Raw genomic sequence first — 18,764 nt, 5'->3', positions numbered from 1 at the left:
AGCTGGGGCTGCTAATTTGTTGGCCATCTTTGGCTTCCAGTGGCCATCTTTGCCCCCACAATGGGAGAAACTGCAAAGAATGAAGCAATACAAAGGAACGTGAAGCTGAGAAATTGCTGACTATAACATTTCAGCACCTAGATCCAGCCATTCCTGAAGTTCCATCCCATGACATTTCACATATGTAAGTCCATAAATTACTTAATTTTTTTTCTTAGAACAGTTTGATTTGGATTTTGGTCCATTGTTGTTTTCAAAAGAATTTTGACTAATACTTGCTAAAATGGAATTATCAATCCCTGGGTCTTCTTGCTGAGAGAGCAAATCACTATGTTAGGCAAACTGACTTTGAATTGACTTCTTTCAACTGCAAGTGAGAAAAATCCAACACAATTGCTTACTGCATATAAGTATATACTAAAAGTTTTCAGATTATTTGCTTGCATGCCGTAAGGTCACTGGTTGTGGTTAGATAATGTTTGTTGTCTTTTCTTTTTTCCTTCTTCCATCTTCTTTTCTTTTATTTTAAGCACATAACTTGGCCGGCAACAAAGCCTCCCCAGCAGGACAGGAACAATTCTTGGTTGACGTGAGCCCCTTAAGATTTATCTTTGGCTTGCACCAAGGAAGGAGTTGTCTGACCAGGGGTGGGGTGTGGTTAGGCAGTGGGGTCTGACCTGACATCCCTTTTTTAATTGTCTCAGGGCCTCTTCACGTGATCTCTCCCCATTTGTTAGCTTGGGCTTCCTCTTAGCATGGTGGCTTCTATGCAACTGAACAGCTTACATCCCTGAAGGCTTCAGGAGGGAATACTTCAAGAGAACCAAGGGAAAGCTCTGGCTCCCTCCGCAGCATCCTCAGCGCCGGGGCTCCGGGCCGCCGCCAGGGGGCGCGCTCCGGCCTGCGGCACCCGCTGACCCCGCAGCACGGTTCGGGCGCTCAGAGCGCGGACTTGCAGAGGCAGTCGGGCCGGCCTGTCGGGAGGCGGGGCACTGGCGGCCTCAGCCGGGACGTTGGGCCCGGCCCAGCGGGCCGCGGAGCGGCGGCGAGAGGGGGCGCTGCGGGGCCGGGCGGGCGCGGCGCGGCGCGGCGAGGAGGAAGTGCGATCTTCGCGGCTCGGCGCGGGGCCGCAATGTCGTCCCGGCTCGGGCGCGACGACTCAGGGACCGGGGGCGCGCGGCGGCCGCGGGAGCCTCCGGAGCAGGAGCTGCAGCGACGCCGGGAGCAGAGGCGGCGGCGGCATGACGCGCAGCAGCTGCAGCAGCTCAAGCACCTGGAGTCCTTGTGAGTCCGTCACGCCCGCCCCCGACTAATGCGAGGAATGGGGTCGGGGCCCGGGGTCGCGCGGCCGGGCCCGCCCGGGGTCGGAGACCTGCGAGTGGGCAGGTGGGCCCGTCGGACCCCAGCGAGCCGGGTGCGGGTTTTGATCCTGGGCTGCGGGACGCTGGACTCTCAGCCGCTGGAGGAGGAGCGGGGAGGCTCCCTCCACAGGCTCGTCCCGGGCGCTCGAGGCGGCGGCGGGCGGACGCCTCCCCGCCGGAAACGACGGTTTTATTCCTCGCGCGGCGACGTCAGTGTCGGTCAGGATTTGAATACAGAAGAAGTGCGGCTGCGCCCTTGGGTCCTTTCCCGTTTCTCAGTTCAAGGGGCTCGCTCTGAACTGGGTAAATCCCCATTCTTTTCATCTAGTGCTGTTAACTAGGGAAGAAAAAGCCCAGTCCCGTAACATGAGTGCGCGGTGAGGAAGGGAAGAATAAACGTGGCGTGAGGGCCTGGTCCCTGACTCTGCGGGAGGAGCTGTCAGGTAGAAGAGAGCGTGGACTTCTCTCTCGTCCCCAGGATTTTTTTTTTTTTACCAGGGTTAAGGGTGGAAGCTACAGAGAGGCCAGTTCCAGCTCAACAAGAAGAATTAGGACCAGAGTCATAGATTCTTGCTGGTCAGCGTGGCCTGACCTAGGAGGCACTGTACTCCCCCAGCTACCCGGGGTTGGAGAGTCCACATAACCCCTGAGAGAAGGGTTGGTTGTAAAGGAGACTTAAACATCAGGTGGAAGGTTGGATTAATGACCCTTGCGGTTCTTTTCTGTGTTTCTGTCGTTCAGTAATCAGCTTTAGAAGTCTGACTTTACTAAGTTTGGTGTTCACTGAGTTATCTGAATTATTTCTGTTTTAGGCACTTCCCATTACCTACCTTCTCATGATTGCTGAGACGGTCGTGTAAGGAAAGGCCCTCATTAACCTTCTGGGAGCTTTGATACAAAGTGCATGCTTGCTTGGAGCCTGGCCTGCTCTTTTCAGTGTGGCTCGTGAGCTGAGTCTCACGTCAGTGGGTCGTGGTTTGGATACAGGTGCCGCGTTGCTGGCATCCACAGTCCTGGCGCGTTCAAGGCACTCTGGGCTCAGGCAGGGCTTAGCCCCACCAGCCCTCTGTATCTTTAACTGTAGGATGCCAGGTAGTGGTTAATACTATCTGTTTATTTTGTAGCTCACAGAGCTTTTTCACAGACAAGAGAAAGTTGCTAACGTTTTGTAGATGAGAAAATGGAGGCTCAGTGGTTAAGCCACTGACCTGATTAGCCAACAGAATTACAGCAGAATTCAGGAGTGTGATTCTCAGACCAGTGGGATTTTTCCAGTTTCACAGATTTGAAACTGGCTAGGCTATGGACATATTTGCTTTTTCTAGTTCAGGGTTTTGTTTGATTTTAATTAAGTTTAATTCATACCAGAGTAATACTTGTATATAGCTTAAAAACTCAAATAGTACTAAAAATGCTACAAAAAATAGCGGTGGGCTGCCCAACTCCTCATTTACCCCCCAGAGTAACCTGCACAACCCTCCACCCCCTTCCCTCCTAACAAGGCCAAGCCTTCCATGTGCAGACTCTTTTAGTTTTTACTTCTTGGATTTAACTGCACATTTCTAAATTATATGCTTATACTGTTTTTGTTGACTCAACAGTTTTAGACATCTGTTAACTTCTTGTCATAGTAGATAAAGATTTAGTTCTCTTACTTGCCCTTCTTGTTTCCATCCTTCCAATATAGCTCCATCATAATAACTTTCCTAATCAATGTCAGTGTTAACATTGTTATAACTTTTTTTTTTTTTTGGGGGCTGTGTTGGGTCTTAGTTGCTGTACGCAGGCTTTCTCTAGTTGCGGCGAGCAGGGGCTACTCTTCGTTGCGGTGCGCGGGCTTCTCGTTGCGGTGGCTTCTCTTGTTGCGGAGCACAGGCTCTAGGCACGCGGGCTCAGTAGTTGTGACTTGTGGGCTCTAGAGTGCAGGCTCAGTAGTTGTGGTGCACGGGCTTAGTTGCTCCGCGGCATGTGGGATCTTCCCAGACCAGCGCTCAAACCCGTGTCCCCTGCATTGGCAGGCGGATTCTTAACCCCTGCGCCACCAGGGAGGCCCTCAAGGCTCTTCTTACCTCACATTTTCCCTGCAATCTCTTGCTTTCCCTTCTTCCAAAAATAAAATCGCTGTGCCAAGGCACCAGTTATGATTTCAGTGAATTTAAGTTCTACATCGAGCAGGATGTGGAATAGCATCAGTTTATTTATATAGGACTTCTGACGGCATATTTTATTAACTGTTTTAGTTATAATGTAGTTTTAAGTTTTTACTAAAAAAAAAAAAAGCCTTTTCATTTTGGTCTGCAGTTGCCTTTTGCTGATTGAGATGTGTTAACGTTCCTATGAACATGGTTGATGACCAGTGTTTTCTTCCTTTCTAGTTATGAAAAACCTCCTCCTGGACTTATCAAGGTCAGTGTGAAGTTTGTACTTTTGGTTTTTCTCTGAGACAGATTTGACTCAGTGCTCAGACTCAGTCCCTTGTTATGAAAAACAGCTGCATAAGGTTTGAACCTCCTTTTGTGATAGTTCTGTGTCTTCCCTGCAGATGGCAGTCGGTTCATGCACTTTGGGCTTTGTCACAGCCTGTGCCTTTGCAGAAATTTAATCAGCCTTGTGTCTGTCCCCTAAGAAACCACTGCAGGCCCCCCCGAGTGTTCCTCAGCACTCACTCCCATTCTTTCTGTCTCACTTGTGACTGTCTTCTCAAAGCTCTCCTGCCCCATGTTCCTTCTCTGACCCTCCCGGTGCTGATTTCTTGAATGTCATCAGCTCAGAGAACACTGGACTCTGAGGAGACGTGAAGCTCATCCAGTCCAGCCCTACCTGTTGCAGGAGTCCCTCCTCCAGCACCCTGGCCACAGTGTCAGTGTCTTTCTGCAGGAGTGAGACTTAGAGGACTTAAGGCCAAAGTAACCTTTTCTGTTTGGTAACTTTCAACTTAAAAAAAAGATTTTTAGAAAACATTCTTCCACTATAAATTTAATATTCGTGGAAACTTGAAAAAATCATAAGGTAAAAAAACAGCACCTTAATTATATAGTGCAGTTATTTGGTAATGAAAATACATCTCACAAATACGGCATGTATGAGATTATAAAACATGACAGTGGCCTTCAAGGTCTAACAATCTATTTTACTCTAACACATTGTTCTTATTATTCCAGGAAACCTCACTTGTTTAACTCTATATTCTGCCTCATTCCACAAAGCTTTTAAGTTAGCAGAAAACTTTTTGTGATCTTAGAATCTAATTTTTGTGATCTAGAATCAATTTGGAGCTCACAGATCAATCCTATATAAACACTAGTAACTTTTCTCTAAGAACAGCTACTTTGTTTTTGTGGCATAGCTAGCTCTTCTAGTATAGTTACTTCCGTTTTTTCTGTCAGTTATGATTTGTCTTTCTTTCTAGCTCTTCAGAGGGTAACTTATGATGACATTGGGATCTCCAGCCCATGAGAAAGCCAGGCAGTGCTGTGTTCTCAAACAGGTGGGAGAGAGTTCCGGTGCTTTTTTGCCACATAGCTTACACACTGTTTCCTTTTTCAGGAAGATGAGACTAAGCCAGAAGACTGTATACCAGATGTCCCAGGCAATGAACATGCCAGGGAATTTCTGGCCCACGCACCAACCAAAGGGCTTTGGATGCCACTGGGGAAAGAAGTCAAAGTCATGCAGTGTGAGTGTGGAAGGGTTTCAAGTAACACCCTCAATACATGCAAGTTATAGACCACCGTTTACAAACAAGTTCACTTCTTTTAATTCATTCTCACCACAGCCCTGCTAAAGTCAGGGCATGATCTTCGTGGTATAGATGAGGAAGCCGCCTTGCATATGTTATTAAGTGTTCTGGGGTAAGAGGCAGAGCAGTGCTTTGACTCCAGGGCTTCTGGCTGTAAGGGTAATGGTCTTCCACAGGGCCGTAGCTGCCTGTGGAGTATACGCTTCAGTAATATTCCTGTAACAGAACGGATATTCCATGTAGAAATGCCATGGAGGACAAGGGATGCATTGGAGGGTGGTCCCTTGGGTCTTGCCTCAGTCAGTCATCCTCATCAGAGGTGTTGAGGTTTTATCCAGGTAACCTGAGAGGAGCTCTGGGCCACAGAGGGCGGGTCTGGAACAGGTGGAGCTCTGTGTGCACACCCTCCACCGCACCAGAGCAGCAGCACCTTCATCCAGCATAAGACGGCGTTTGAAAAAGGGATACAGCTGTCTTTAAAGACATTTGTTTGTACAAAGATTCTTCACATACATAATTAAAATAACGATTTGCAGTCTCTTTGCCTCCATTCACACATCATCCTTTTTCCAGTACCTAGGTTACAACAGTTAGCCTTATTCAGGGTGGCAGGGAATACATGAGGGCATGCTTTTTAGAAGTCAGGGATTTTGGGGTCCATCTTTGAGACTGGCAACCACAGTTATTGCTCATCATTGGGAGATAAAAAGTGGATTAGGAGCTCTAAGTGTGTGAGTGGGGCTTGCTGAGTTTCACTGGAGGGTGATCTTTCTAGTCCTGTCAATTGGGAACTTGTGAGGTCAGTACCTGTAGGTTTTTCTTCTTGGGGTGGGTTATATTTTCCTAGAGAAGAAGGCTCCTCCCTGGAGGGTGAAGGCCAAGCTGCTAGTGTTGTGGGATCTGATTGGAGCAAGAAGGCTGGGAAATCTTGCCATTTACTTTTTATTTGTTCATGTAATCTTCTATATTTACTGTGGCACCTTGCCTTCACATGTATCTGATGTCATTTTGCCAGAGATCTATGCTTTACCTTTTTCAGACAATAAACTTCCTTCCACCGGGGCTAGTAAGAGTTGCCCTTGGACTTTTCATCAATCCTCCTTATTTCAGCTCCTCCTTTACCTTTACTTTCAGAGGTACCTGGTGCTCAGAGCTCAATTCCTAAGCTCTTTGGAGGTTCTGCAAATAGAAATTGTGCTGATTTTCCGTTCTCCCCTCTGGTGGCTTAGAATTCAATTTTCTGGTGTCTGCTCTTCATTTAGCATTTAGTATTTTTAAAAAATATTTATTTATTTATTTGGCTGTGCTGGGTCTTAGTTGCAGCACCCAGGATCTTCGTTGCCACACACGGGATCTTCATTGCCGCATGAAGCCCCCGGCTTCTTTCTTTAAGCATAATATTTTTGAGGTTCATCTGTGGCACAGCACATGCCAGTAATGCCAGTAGTTCATTATTATTATTTCCTCCTCCTGCTTGCCTTTGGTTTGGGTTGCTCTTTGTTTTCTGGATTTTTTAATTGAACCTGAGATTATTGATTTGAGAGCTTCATTCTTTTCTTTTTTTTTTTTTTTTAAAGATATTCGCCATGTATTTCTTCTTTAGGTCTTTTTTTTTTTAAATTAATTTATTTATTTTTATATTTATTTTTGGCTGTGTTGGGTCTTCGTTTCTGTGCGAGGGCTTTCTCTAGTTGCAGCAAGCGGGGGCCACTCTTCATCGCGGTGCGTGGGCCTCTCACTGTCGTGGCCTCTCCCGTTGCGGAGCACAGGCTCCAGACACGCAGGCTCAGTAGTTGTGGCTCACGGGCCTAGCCGCTCCGCGGCATGTGGGATCCTCCCAGACCAGGGCACGAACCCGTGTCCCCTGCATTGGCAGGCGGATTCCCAACCACTGCGCCACCAGGGAAGCCCCCTGCCTAGTATTCTTTCATCATTTCAGCTTTGTTATTTTTTGTAGGGTAAGTCCATTAGCAGTAAATTTTCAGATTTTGTTTATCTGAACTTTAAGTCCCCTCTTATTTCTGAAGGATAATTTTGCTGGCTATAGAATTCTGGCTTAATAGTCTTTCTTTCAGCACTTTGAATATGTTATTCTACTGCCTTCTGGTCTCCATGGTTTGTGATAAGAAGTCATCTGATAATCTCATTGAGGATTGTTTATATGCGATGAGTAGTTTTTCTTTCATTGCTTTTAAAATTTTCTTGTTATCTTTGGCTTTTTAACAGTTTGCCTATGATGGATCTCTTTGAACTCATTCTACTTGGAGTTCATTGAGCTTCGTGGATTTGTAGATTAATGTTTTTCATCAAATTGGGGAAGTTTTTGGCCATTATTTTTTCAAACATTCTACACTCTCTAGCACTCCTTTCTTTCTGAGATTCTCTTTATGCGTATGCTGTTAATCTTGATGGTATCCCACAGGTCTCTGAGACTGGCCAGTTTTCTTCATTCTTTTTTCTTTCTGTTCCTCAGACTGGATAATCTCAGTTGTTACCTATCTTCAGGTTTGCTTATTCTTTGTTCTGCCATCTTAAATCTGCTGTTAAGAACTTCCAGTTAATTTTTCAGTTTGATTATTGTGCTTTTCAACTCCAGAATTTCTTTTTTATTAATTTTTATAATTTGTATCCCTTTATTAATAATCTCCATCTGTTATGACATCACTTTCATACTTTTCTTTAATTCTTTAGACATAACTTCCTTTAGTTCTTTGAACTTATTTATAATTGCTGATTTAAAGTCTCTGTCTAGTAAGTCCAGTATCTGGACTTGCTGTTGCTTTGTGTGTTTTGCAATTTTTTGGTGAAAACTGCCCATTTTAGATAATATAAGGTGGTCTGGAATTCAGATTCTCCCTTCTACCCAGGTTTTATTGTTCCTTTTTGTATTTTTAGTGACTTTCCTGGACTAATTCTGTAAATCTGTATTCCCTGTAGTATATGGCCACTGAAGTCTCCTCTGTTAGCTTAGAGGTCAGCTAATAATACAACAGAGATTTCCTTAAATGCATTGATCTAAGAAGCCTTCTCCCCTTTGCCAAGAGGTTATATGTGTGTCTTAAGACAAGCCTCAAATGCTCATGTGGTTTGGTTTACATGTCTGCCTTAGCCTGTAGTGCCTGCTTGCACAGAGCCTTAACAGTGAGTCAGAAGTGAAAAAAAAGGCCTTCTCAGGCCTTTACTATGCATGCACACAGCCTTACACATGTGTGTAGTCTTCTAGCTTCCCAGAATTATGTCAGAATTTTTGAGAGCCCTCTATGGACATCTCATTCCCCAGATCTTCCTTTTAAACTTTTGGCTGGGCTCTTGTTTACCCAGTGATACCACAGCCATAATAAGCTGTGATGTTAAACAATTGCAAGTGACTATTTTTGACAAATATCCTGGGGTAGGGCTTTTTATGTAGAGCAAACTACATGACTAGTCAGATAGCAACAATACCCTGCCAGCGTGGCTCTGTGCTCTGAAGTCAGGGCTTTTTGAGGTGCTTAAAATCCAGTCTTCCCTCTTCAGTGGGTGTGACACTTCTGCTTTTCACAGCTGTCATGGTTGCATGGCTGCTTGTTTTTAAGACTGTTGTGGAAGTAGGGGTTGGGAGTAAGCCCACTTAAAACGCCAGAAATCCTGCTGTTCTTACCAAGGCTCAGTAGGGTTTCTTTAATTAATACTCTTTAGATTGTGGCAAGCCTTTGGTTAATTTTCAAGGTTTCAGATAACTTGATTTGGAAAAATTTGCAACTATTTCCAGTGCTTCTATGGAGGAACAGATTTATGGAGGTTGTTACTTGGCCCTTCTTGAAATACTTACTGGATTATTCCTTTTGAAAAGAATTCTCTTCATTGTCATTTTTATAGAATCTCAGGAAGGAAATGAAAGGAGACGAATGTGTTTAGTCTGTCATCTTTACCCAGAAGTCTGTGGCTTTTTTTTAAAGTTTGAAAACCACTGCTCTGTTTGATGGGGTGGTTAGTTGCATTTCACTTAGTATTTTATAGTTATTTGCATTGACTTGGAAAATAAAAGTTTGGGTTGGGACCAGATCCAGTTTTACCAAGAAGTAAATGAAGCTTAAGTTTCAGGGCCCCTTACTTGTGTCTTTCAAAGACCTGCAGGAACCATAGTGATGTGTTGATTATGGTCATATGATTTTGCAAAATTTGCCAAGGCAAGATTTTTGTTTTTCCTGAAGAGCCCCTTCCATCCCCACCCCCACCAAATAATTTAAGCTCAGGCACCACAAAATTTGGACTCATTCCAAACAAGATATATATATATATACATATGCATACTTTCATTGATTTTAGTGATTATAGTATTATCTAGAACAGTGGTTCTCAAACTTTAATATGTCTACACATCACCAATAAGTCTTTTGAACTCCAAGTATGTGTCAGTGTTTCTGGGATAGGCCTAATACTGTGCATTTCTACCAATCTCCCATGTGTTGTTGACATGGACCACATTTTGAACAGTAAGGATCACCTTTCCTTTAAAGGCAAGAGGGTTTTGAACACAAAGAAAGACATTGGTTTGAAGGAGTGTTATCCTCCTTTCCTGAACTTTAAAGGTTGGGAGAGATAAAGACAGGGACAGCTCAGAGGCAGTCAACAGAGAACCCCCAAACTTCATTGTTTTTCAATGGTTTCCTGAGATCCAGCTCTCAAAATTATCTGCCCATACAACCGTTTTGTTTTTAACTTTCAGTACAGTATTCAATAAATTACATGAGAAATTCAACACTTTATTACAAAACAGGCTTTGTGTTAGATGATTTTGCCCAATTGTAGGCTAATGTAGGTGTTCTGAGTGCATTTAAGGTAGGCTAGGCTAAGCTGTGGTGTTCAGTAGGTTAGGTGTATTAAGTGCATTTTCAACTTACAGTATTTTCAACTTATGATGGGTTTATTGGGATGTAACCCCATCATAACTCAAGGAAGATCTGTAGTTTCCCTTTGTTTTTTAGGATCTTACATGGTTCATTCACTGATTGCATTTGCTTTTAGAATTGGAGTTTAATGAAGAAAAACTAATATGATCTACTGATCCTTTGTCTTCATTAAAGGAAACTGTGTTATCTTACAGAAATATTTCCTCTTTTCTTTGTTTTCAGGTTGGCGCTGTAAACGATATGGTCACCGAACAGGCGACAAAGAATGCCCTTTTTTTATCAAAGGCAACCAAAAGTTAGAACAGTTCATAATAGTAAGTAGAACCCTACCATATCAATTTACATTTATGAGAGATAGTGAATATCAGATGATTAGGTACTAACAGTGAACTGCAAATTCACACAAAATACATTCCCAGAAGTCATTTGGCCAAAGTATCGGGTGTTAACTACATTTGTGTTAAATTACAGGCATACCTCAGAGATGTTGCAGGTTTGGTTCTAGCAATATCTAGAACCTCAATAAAGCAAATATCACAATATAGTCAATGACATGAATTTTTAAATTTCCCAACACATATAAAAGTCATGTTAACTCTATACTGTATTCTGTTAAGTATGCAATAGCATTCTGTCTAAAAAAACAAATTACATAACTTAATTTAAAATATTTTCTTGCTAAAAAACGCTAACTATCATCTGAGCCTTCAGAGAGTTGTAGTACTAACATCAAAGATCACTGATCACAGATCGCCCTAACAAATGTAATAATAATGAAAAGTTTGAAATATTGTGAGAATTACCAAAATGTGACACAGTGACATGGTGTGAGCAAATACTGTTGGAAAAATGATGCTGATATACTTGCTCAACACAGAGTTGCCACAAACCTTCAACTTGTAAAAAACGCAGTATCTGCCAAGTGCAGTAAAGTGAAGTGCAGTAAAATGAGGCATGCCTGTACATTTGTGTGACAGATTAGTTCTTAACAAAAAACTTCTTATTAAGGTGTTATTTGTAAACTTCTTATTAAGGTGTTATACCTTGGGAATAGTGATTCTTTTTCTGAAGCAGACATTGTTATTTATTCAATCACTTTTTTTTAACTTATTGTATAAAAAAATCATGTTTCATAACTAAAATGAGGGTTTTAGTTTTCCAGGCTTTACCTGAAGATTATATGTCTTAAACTATAAGCTAGAAGTGTATATATAAATTATATTTGCTCTTTACATGACAGTAAAATTATCATTTCCTCACCTTATTTTAACAGAGTCACTTCCCAGGGGTGTAAATTCTCCATTCAGTAACTGCTTCTGTCAAGTGAAATATGTAGCTGTCTGGATGTACTGAGGTTATCAACATATATCAAACTGGAGTCAACATTCTCCAGTTTTTGTTTTGTTTTGTTTTGTTTTCTAATTTTATTTTTTGGCTGCGTTGGGTCTTCGTTGCTGTGCACAGGCTTTCGCTAGATGCAGTGAGCAGGGGGCTACTCTTTGTTGCGGTGCGCAGGCTTCTTATTGCGGTGGCTTCTCTTTGTTGCAGAGCACAGGCTCTAGGCACACGGGCTTCAGTAGTTGCAGCATGCAGCCTCAGTAGTTGTGGCTCACGGGCTCTCGAGTGCAGGCTTAGTAACTGCGGTGTGTGGGCTTAGTTGCTGTGCGGCATGTGGGATCTTCCCAGACCAGGGATCGAACCCGTGTCTCTTGCGTTGGCAGGTGGATTCTTAACCACTGCGTCACCAGGGAAGCCCCATTCTCCAGTTTTTAACACATTTTAAGATGTTGTGTTTTCATTTTAATAATCTGAAATAACTTACTTTGGATCAATAATTCTACTTTTAGGTGGAATGACAATTTTTACAGATACTATAGAACATAGTTTGGTGATAAATCTCAAAAACTTTAAACATACTCATTTTGCCTCAGAAATCCCACTTTAATTTACCTTAAGGATGTAAGAGAACATTAATATATACATAACTGTTTATGTATGTATAAGGATAGCTTTCATTATTATTTATATGGTTAGAAAAATGGGAGCTAAAGAAAAATAGGAAACACCTTAATAGTCCAACATATCAACATAAATTACTGTAACAGAAATTATTTAGCCATTAGGAATTGTGTTTTAGAAGAATGTGTAATATCATGAGAAAATGTTTATGAAAACATAAGTGAAAAGTAGTAGAGTTTTATATATAAATGGTATGATTATAATTTTTCATAAATTATGAATAATGATTTAAAAAGAGAGACCAGGGACTTCCCTGGTGGTCCAGTGGTAAAGAATCCGCCTTCCAATGCAGGGGACACGGGTTCGATCCCTGGTCGGGGAGCTAAGATCCCACATGCCGCAGGGCAACTAAGCCTGCGCACTGCAACTGAGCCCACACGCCTCAACTAGAGAGAGAAAAACCTGCACACCACCACTAGAGAGAAGCCCATGCACCACAACAAAAGATCCTGCATGCCGCAACTGAAAATCCCGCATGCTTCAACAAAGATCTTGTGTGCCGCAACTAAGAGCCAATGCGGGACTTCCCTGGTGGCACAGTGGTTAAGAATCCGCCTGCCAATGCAGGGGACACGGGTTCAATCCCTGGTCCGGGAAGATCCCACATGCCGCAGAGCAGCTAAGCTCGTGCGCCACAACTACTGAGCCTGTGCTCTAGAGCCCGCGAGCCACAACTACTGAAGCCCGAGTGCCTAGAGCCCGTGCACCGCAGTGAAGAGTAGCCCCCGCTCGCCACAACTAGAGAAAGCAGCAACGAAGACCCGATGCAGCCAAAAATAAATTAAAAAAAAAAATACAAAAGACCCAATGCGTCCAATAAATAAAAAGAGAGGCCAGGGAATTCCCTGGTGGTCCAGTGGTTAGGACTCAGCGCTCTCATTGCCGTGGGTGCAGGTTCAATTCCTGGACAGGGAACTAAGATTTTACAAGCTGCGTGGCGCAGCCAAAAAAAAAAAAAAAGAAAAAGAAAAAGAGAGACCGAATGTTAATATTACTGTTATCCCTGGGTAGTGAAGTAGTAGATAGTTTTTAAAAACTTAATTTTCTGATAATATCTAAAATTTCTGTAATAAACATTTATTCTTTTTTAAAATGAGATAATTCATATACCATAACATTTCCCATACGTGTTCTTAGTTTTAAGAAATTCAAATCATTTAAAATTATCTATACCTCCAGTATACTTCCAGACTTTGTTTGGGATACTTATATATTTTTGCATACCTATAAATGTTTCATTGTTATATATAATTTTATAATTCACTTGTTTTTCTTAATACTATTTCTTGGTCATGTATCCACATAGAACAAAGAGAATTGCCTCAATATTTCTTCCTTGAATAGTTTTTCATGATTCTGCCATGGTTTATTTCTTTATAAAAGATATTTAGGGGCTTCCCTGGTGGCACAGTGGTTGGGAGTCTGCCTGCCAATGCAGGGGACATGGGTTCGGGCCCTGGTCTGGGAGGATCCCGCATGCCGCGGAGCGGCTGGGCCCGTGAGCCACAATTGCTGAGCCTGCGCGTCTGGAGCCTGTGCTCCGCAACAGGAGAGGCCGCGATAGTGAGAGGCCCGCGCACTGCGATGAAGAGTGGCTCCCGCTTGCCGCAATTAGAGAAAGCCCTCGCACAGAAACGAAGACCCAGCACAGCCATAAATAAATAAATAAATAAATAAAATTTAAAAAAAACAAACAAACTTCAAAAGTCTTTTTAAAAAAAAGGATATTTAAATTATATACTGTATTTTTCTCTTTTTAAAAATACTTATTTATTTATTTATTTATTTATTTATTTATTTTGGCTGTGCTGGGTCTTAGTTGTGGCACACAGGATCTTCGTTGCGGCATGCGGGATCTTTAGTTGTGGCGTGCAGGATCTTTTGTTGCAGCATGCGGACTCTTAGTTGCGGCATGCACGTGGGATCTAGTTCCGCGACCAGGGATTGAACCCGGGCTCCCTGAATTGGGAGTGTGGAGTCTTACCCACCAGACCACCAGGGAAGTCCCTCTTTTTTTGACCACTCTGCTGTGGCTTGTGGGATCCTAGTTCCCTGATCAGGGATTGAACCCAGGCCCTCCGCAATGAAAGCCTGGAGTCCTAACCACTGGGGAATTCCCTTCTGTATTTTTCTAATTGGAAAATGCTTTTCACAGCTTCAGGGAGTTTGCAGTTCTGGTGACCCTTAGGAAGGATTAGAACATTTGAACAACCAAACTGGAAAAGAATAACTGGCTTTTAGTAACAGGGATTTAATGTTTAATTAACTAACAACCCATGAAGCCTAACCCAACCTTAATCTTTTCTCACCCTTAAGGCACATGAAGATCCCATGTATGACATCATACGAGAGAATAAAAGACATGAAAAGGATGTAAGGTGAGGTTGTCCTGATGATAACAATATCCTCTTAAAGTCCGAAATTACATGAAGTTGGAAACAACCATTCCAATATTAGAGAAATGGTTTAATAAATATGGTATTTTAATTGTGAAATGTTAGGAGAGCAGGAGTAATCCCTGAAAAGGCCAGTATGTGGGGAATGAGCAGGCCAGCCTGTTCTACTTGGGTTAACTTAAAGCAGTGGGCTTTGGGACTTCCCTGGTGGCGCAGTGGTTAAGATGCAGGGGACATGGGTTCAATCCCTGGTCCAGGAAGATTCCACATGCCGCAGAGCAACTAAGTCTGTGCACCACAACTACTGAAGCCCGCGCGCCTAGAGCCCGTGCTCCGCAACAAGAGAAGCCACCGCAGTGAGAAGCCCGTGCACCGCAACAAAGAGTAGCCCCCTCTCTCTGCAACTAGAGAAAGCCCGCGCGCAGCAACGAAGACCCAATGCAGCCAAAAATAAATAAATTAATTAATTTTAAAAAGAACCGTTATTAAAATTTATTAAAAAAAAGAAAGAAAAAAAGCAGTGAGCTTCGCCCAGCCCACTCATGTCACTGATAGTTGATGTTGGCAACCCACATTGTGGTATCTAGTTCTGCTATATGATTGATTCTCTTTCGTATGCTTACTTTATCTTCTCCAGCGGCTTTAAGGATTTGAGCTATTGTTAAAAATTATTCTTAGACATGAATAAAGATAGGGTGAAAAAACAAGAGGTTTTTTTTTTTTTTTCGAATTGGTGATATTGAATTATAATTGTTGAGGAGGTAGATTGCCTAGTATGAACTTGAGAATACAAAATGGCTTGTACACTGGTTACAGTCATGTAAAATAGGTGTGGATGTAGGCAAGAATGGGGAAAACATGCAAAAATAAAAATAAGTACTGTCTTTAATGAGGTGATGATTTGTGACATCACTACTGTTCTTATATTTTTATCTAAAAGAATTTTTTAAGTTACATTGAATATGTTTCTTTGGTCAATCTTATGTGTTTAGGATACAACAGTTAAAACAGTTACTGGAGGATTCAACATCAGATGAAGATGGGAGCAGCTCCAGTTCCTCAGAATGTAAAGAGAAACACAAGAAAAAGAAGAAGAAAGAGAAGCATAAGAAAAAGAAGAAAGAAAAGAAAAAGAAGAAAAAACGAAAGCATAAGTCTTCCAAGTCAAATGAGAGTTCAGACTCAGAATGACAAGAGCTTGACTTGTTCAACATTCTCTTCTCAAAAATCAAACACTGTGGCCAAAGATCAGAGGAATGTGGAATCAGAGAGGAATAGGAGAGAGAGACACCAAGAGAGGAGGAGATTTGGTGTCACAGGTGTGAATTCTCACCTACCTTCCAGTAAGGATGTGACCCCCAGGAGAGTGAGTTGTATCTTGCCAGGTGCTAGCTCTGGACAGCAGCTGATTTCAGGCTGGAAAGCTTTTCTCATTGTTCTCCTCTCTGCAGATCACTGTGGGTCCTGATTCCTTAGAAATGCCTCTGGCAGGGTGGCCAGACTAAGGGAATCTCTGAGGAAGCTCCTCCAGGTGCTGCCGCAGCTTCCACCCTCCATGGTGGGGCTACTTAATGCCCTTAGACTTCAGGCTTGACTTTCCTCTGTCGCTGAGGATAAAAGCTCATTCTTTTATTTATTTAAAAAAATACTCATTTATTTTTGAATCATAATAATATATGGTCCAAATTTAAAAGGTATATAAGGGGAATTCCTTGGCTGTCCAGTGGTTAGGACTCGGCCCTTTCACTGCCGTGGCCCGGGTTCAATGCCTGATCAGGGAACTGAGATCCTACAAGCCACGAAGTGTGGTCAAAAAAAAATTATAAAAGGTATATAAGGTTTAATCATGAAAAACTTTCCTCTTCTCTTCCCCAGCTACTGAGTTCCCTTTCCCAATGGCTATCCATTTTACCAGTTTCTTGTGAAGTCATACAGAAATGTTTTGTATATCACAAGCAAATGTTTTTTCTCTTTTTTAACACAAATACTAGCATACCACACACATTTGTCTGCATTGTTGTTTTCATTTTTTAAATCAACAGTGTAAAGTATGTTGGTCTTTGCTGCACACAGAAGTCTTGAGATCATAAATCCCTGTTATGTTTGGTTGAGTTTTTTTGGGGGAAAGGCTATCCTATAATAACAATGAACAATCATTGTCTTTACCTTCTTTAGCACTTATTGCCATTGTCCCATGATTATTATTATTCCCAGAATAATTGATTCAGAAAACTTACAAGGATATAGGAATTACTGTACTGGGTCAGCTACCCACATCCCAAAATATATCCTCATCCTGTTGGCTAAGCACAGCCTACACGAGAACTCCTGGCTTTGACTGCTGCAGCTGAGGCAGCTCAGCAGGTTGGGATGGTGCCTGCAGCTAGGAGAGGGCGTCTGTTCTTGCTGAGCCAAAGTGGAGCCAGATTTTGCTCATGAGCAAGTGTCCTTCCCTCTCCACTAGGGTCTCTTGCTGTTTTCATCACTCAGGGTCCCAGGAACTCACTGTTCCCACTGCCTGCCTTTTTTCCTAGGGATTGGATTCCCCCCCCTTTAAAGAATAACCAGTGTGGACCAGGCTGACTCCTTCCCAGTTCTCCTCAGTAACTGCTCCTAGTCTTGGCCTTGGAAAGTTTATCTCAATAACACAATTGGCTGGAATGGCCCAGGACTTGCTCTTCCTGAAAACCCTAAGTCCAGTTAATTCAAGCAGTGCCTTACACTTATCCTTGGCATTTCTAGCTCAGCATGCAGCAGAAAATTCTCCTTCCAGGAATTTTCTTTCTCCTGCTAGAGTCCCATTCATGATAAACATATTCTGTTACCATATGGAAGAAGAATATCAATGATTCTTGAGCTTATGGTGCATCAAAATGACCTGGAGTGCTTGTTAAAACAGATTCCCATGCCCTACTCCTAGTTTCAGAATTTCTGATTTATTGTACTAATTCTGGAATGGACTGTGGAATTTGCATTTCTAACAAGTTCCCAAATGATGCTGATGCTGTCAGTTTGGGGACCAGATTTGAAGAACCGCTGATCTAAATGTTTAACCTCTTACTAAAGCCTTTCTCCACTTTCTGCTTTAACGGGAATCTCTCCATCCACTGTAGCCCTGCAAGTTAATTCCTGTCCCTTCTCCCTCACTCCAGGTTTCTCTGTCTTCTATTTCCGGCCTACATTCTGTGGTCCATCAGTTAAGCCTGTTACCTCCCTTGACCTGTGGTTTTTCTGCCCAGCTTACCCAGAAGAACCTCAAACCCAACTCCTCCTCCTCTGTTCTGATTCCCAGACTGCTGAGCCCATAAAGCTTCCTTCATCCTATAACCTCTTTCCTCAAACTCAGTACTCTCTATTAAGGAAGTCAAAAGAAGCCACCAGACCTCCCTTTACCAAGGTATCTTATCAGCCTGCCATCATGGTTGTGGTAGGCGAAATTGTAAAACAGCCCCAAGGTTTCCTACCCAAACATGTAGAACTTACTTTAAGGGATTTTACACCCATGATTAGATTTTGTTAAAAGATAGTTTGGCCTGTTATGGGTGACTGTTTGGGTGATCTGAACCAAATCACATAAGATTTTTTTTTTCAATAAATTTATTTGTTTTATTTATTTTTGGCTGCGTTGGGTCTTTGTTGCTGTGCGTGGGCTTTCTCTAGTTGCGGCGAGCGGGGGCTACTCTTTGTTGCGGTGCCCTGGCTTCTCGTTGTGGAGCACGGGCTCTAGGCACGCGGGCTTCAGTAGTTGTGGCATGTGGGCTCAGCAGTTGTGGCTTGCGGGCTCTAGAGCTCAGGCTCAGTAGTTGTGGCACATGGGCTTAGTTGCTCCGTGGCACGTGGGATCTTCCTGGACCAGGGCTTGAACCCGTGTCCCCTGCATTGGCAGGCTGATTCTTAACCACTGCACCACCAGGGAAGCCCTCACATGAGAATTTTAAAACCAGAGTTTTTTTTCTGGCAGGTAGCAAAGCATGGCAGCGGTTCCCACAGAGGTTTCTGCTCCAGTAAGTTTTGACTCTGTATCTGCCCATCTCTCCAATTTTGGGGTCAGCGGTTTGCCCTGTGGCCTCAATTCTCTGATAGATTTAAGAAGATTTGATGATTAGTTTGTTCGGCTTTTTACTTGTTAGGACAGAGTGAAGACTTCTAATCTCTCTACATGCCAGACCAGAGACCGGAAGTTAATGGATATTGCTTTAAGCCACTACATTTGTGGTAATTAGTTCCTGCCCACATCTGGAAAATTCTTGAGGGCAGAGACCATCTTGTTTCATGTTGTAGTCTCACCTTCTAACACAATGTGTCATGCATGGTGGTGTTCAATGGGAATTTATTAAAAGTTTGGTTACATTTTCCA

General features: G+C 42.8%; 1 protein-coding gene across 3 annotated transcripts; it reads left to right on the top strand.

Moving 5' to 3' along the window:
• The first annotated feature begins 1,066 nt into the window (after positions 1 to 1,066).
• On the top strand, positions 1,067 to 18,747 carry LOC137768064 (retinitis pigmentosa 9 protein-like). Of its 3 annotated transcripts, XM_068549281.1 has the most exons (7): positions 1,067 to 1,284; positions 3,737 to 3,767; positions 4,908 to 5,037; positions 10,215 to 10,306; positions 14,328 to 14,389; positions 18,369 to 18,411; positions 18,538 to 18,747. In XM_068549281.1, the coding sequence occupies exons 1-6, from the start codon at positions 1,133 to 1,135 to the stop codon at positions 18,370 to 18,372; spliced, it is 471 nt and encodes a 156-aa protein (XP_068405382.1). In that variant the 5' UTR covers positions 1,067 to 1,132; the 3' UTR covers positions 18,373 to 18,411; positions 18,538 to 18,747. The 3 variants fall into 3 exon arrangements, with proteins under 3 accessions (XP_068405382.1, XP_068405381.1, XP_068405380.1); XM_068549280.1 differs by having other exon boundaries at positions 18,369 to 18,747; XM_068549279.1 differs by lacking the exons at positions 18,369 to 18,411; positions 18,538 to 18,747 and adding an exon at positions 15,400 to 15,766.
• The last annotated feature ends 17 nt before the right edge of the window (positions 18,748 to 18,764 follow it).

The sequence above is a fragment of the Eschrichtius robustus genome, chromosome 8 (genome assembly GCF_028021215.1).
Source record: "Eschrichtius robustus isolate mEscRob2 chromosome 8, mEscRob2.pri, whole genome shotgun sequence".
In the NCBI taxonomy this organism is placed as follows: domain Eukaryota; kingdom Metazoa; phylum Chordata; class Mammalia; order Artiodactyla; family Eschrichtiidae; genus Eschrichtius; species Eschrichtius robustus.
This window is presented reverse-complemented; position numbering and strand designations above follow the sequence as displayed.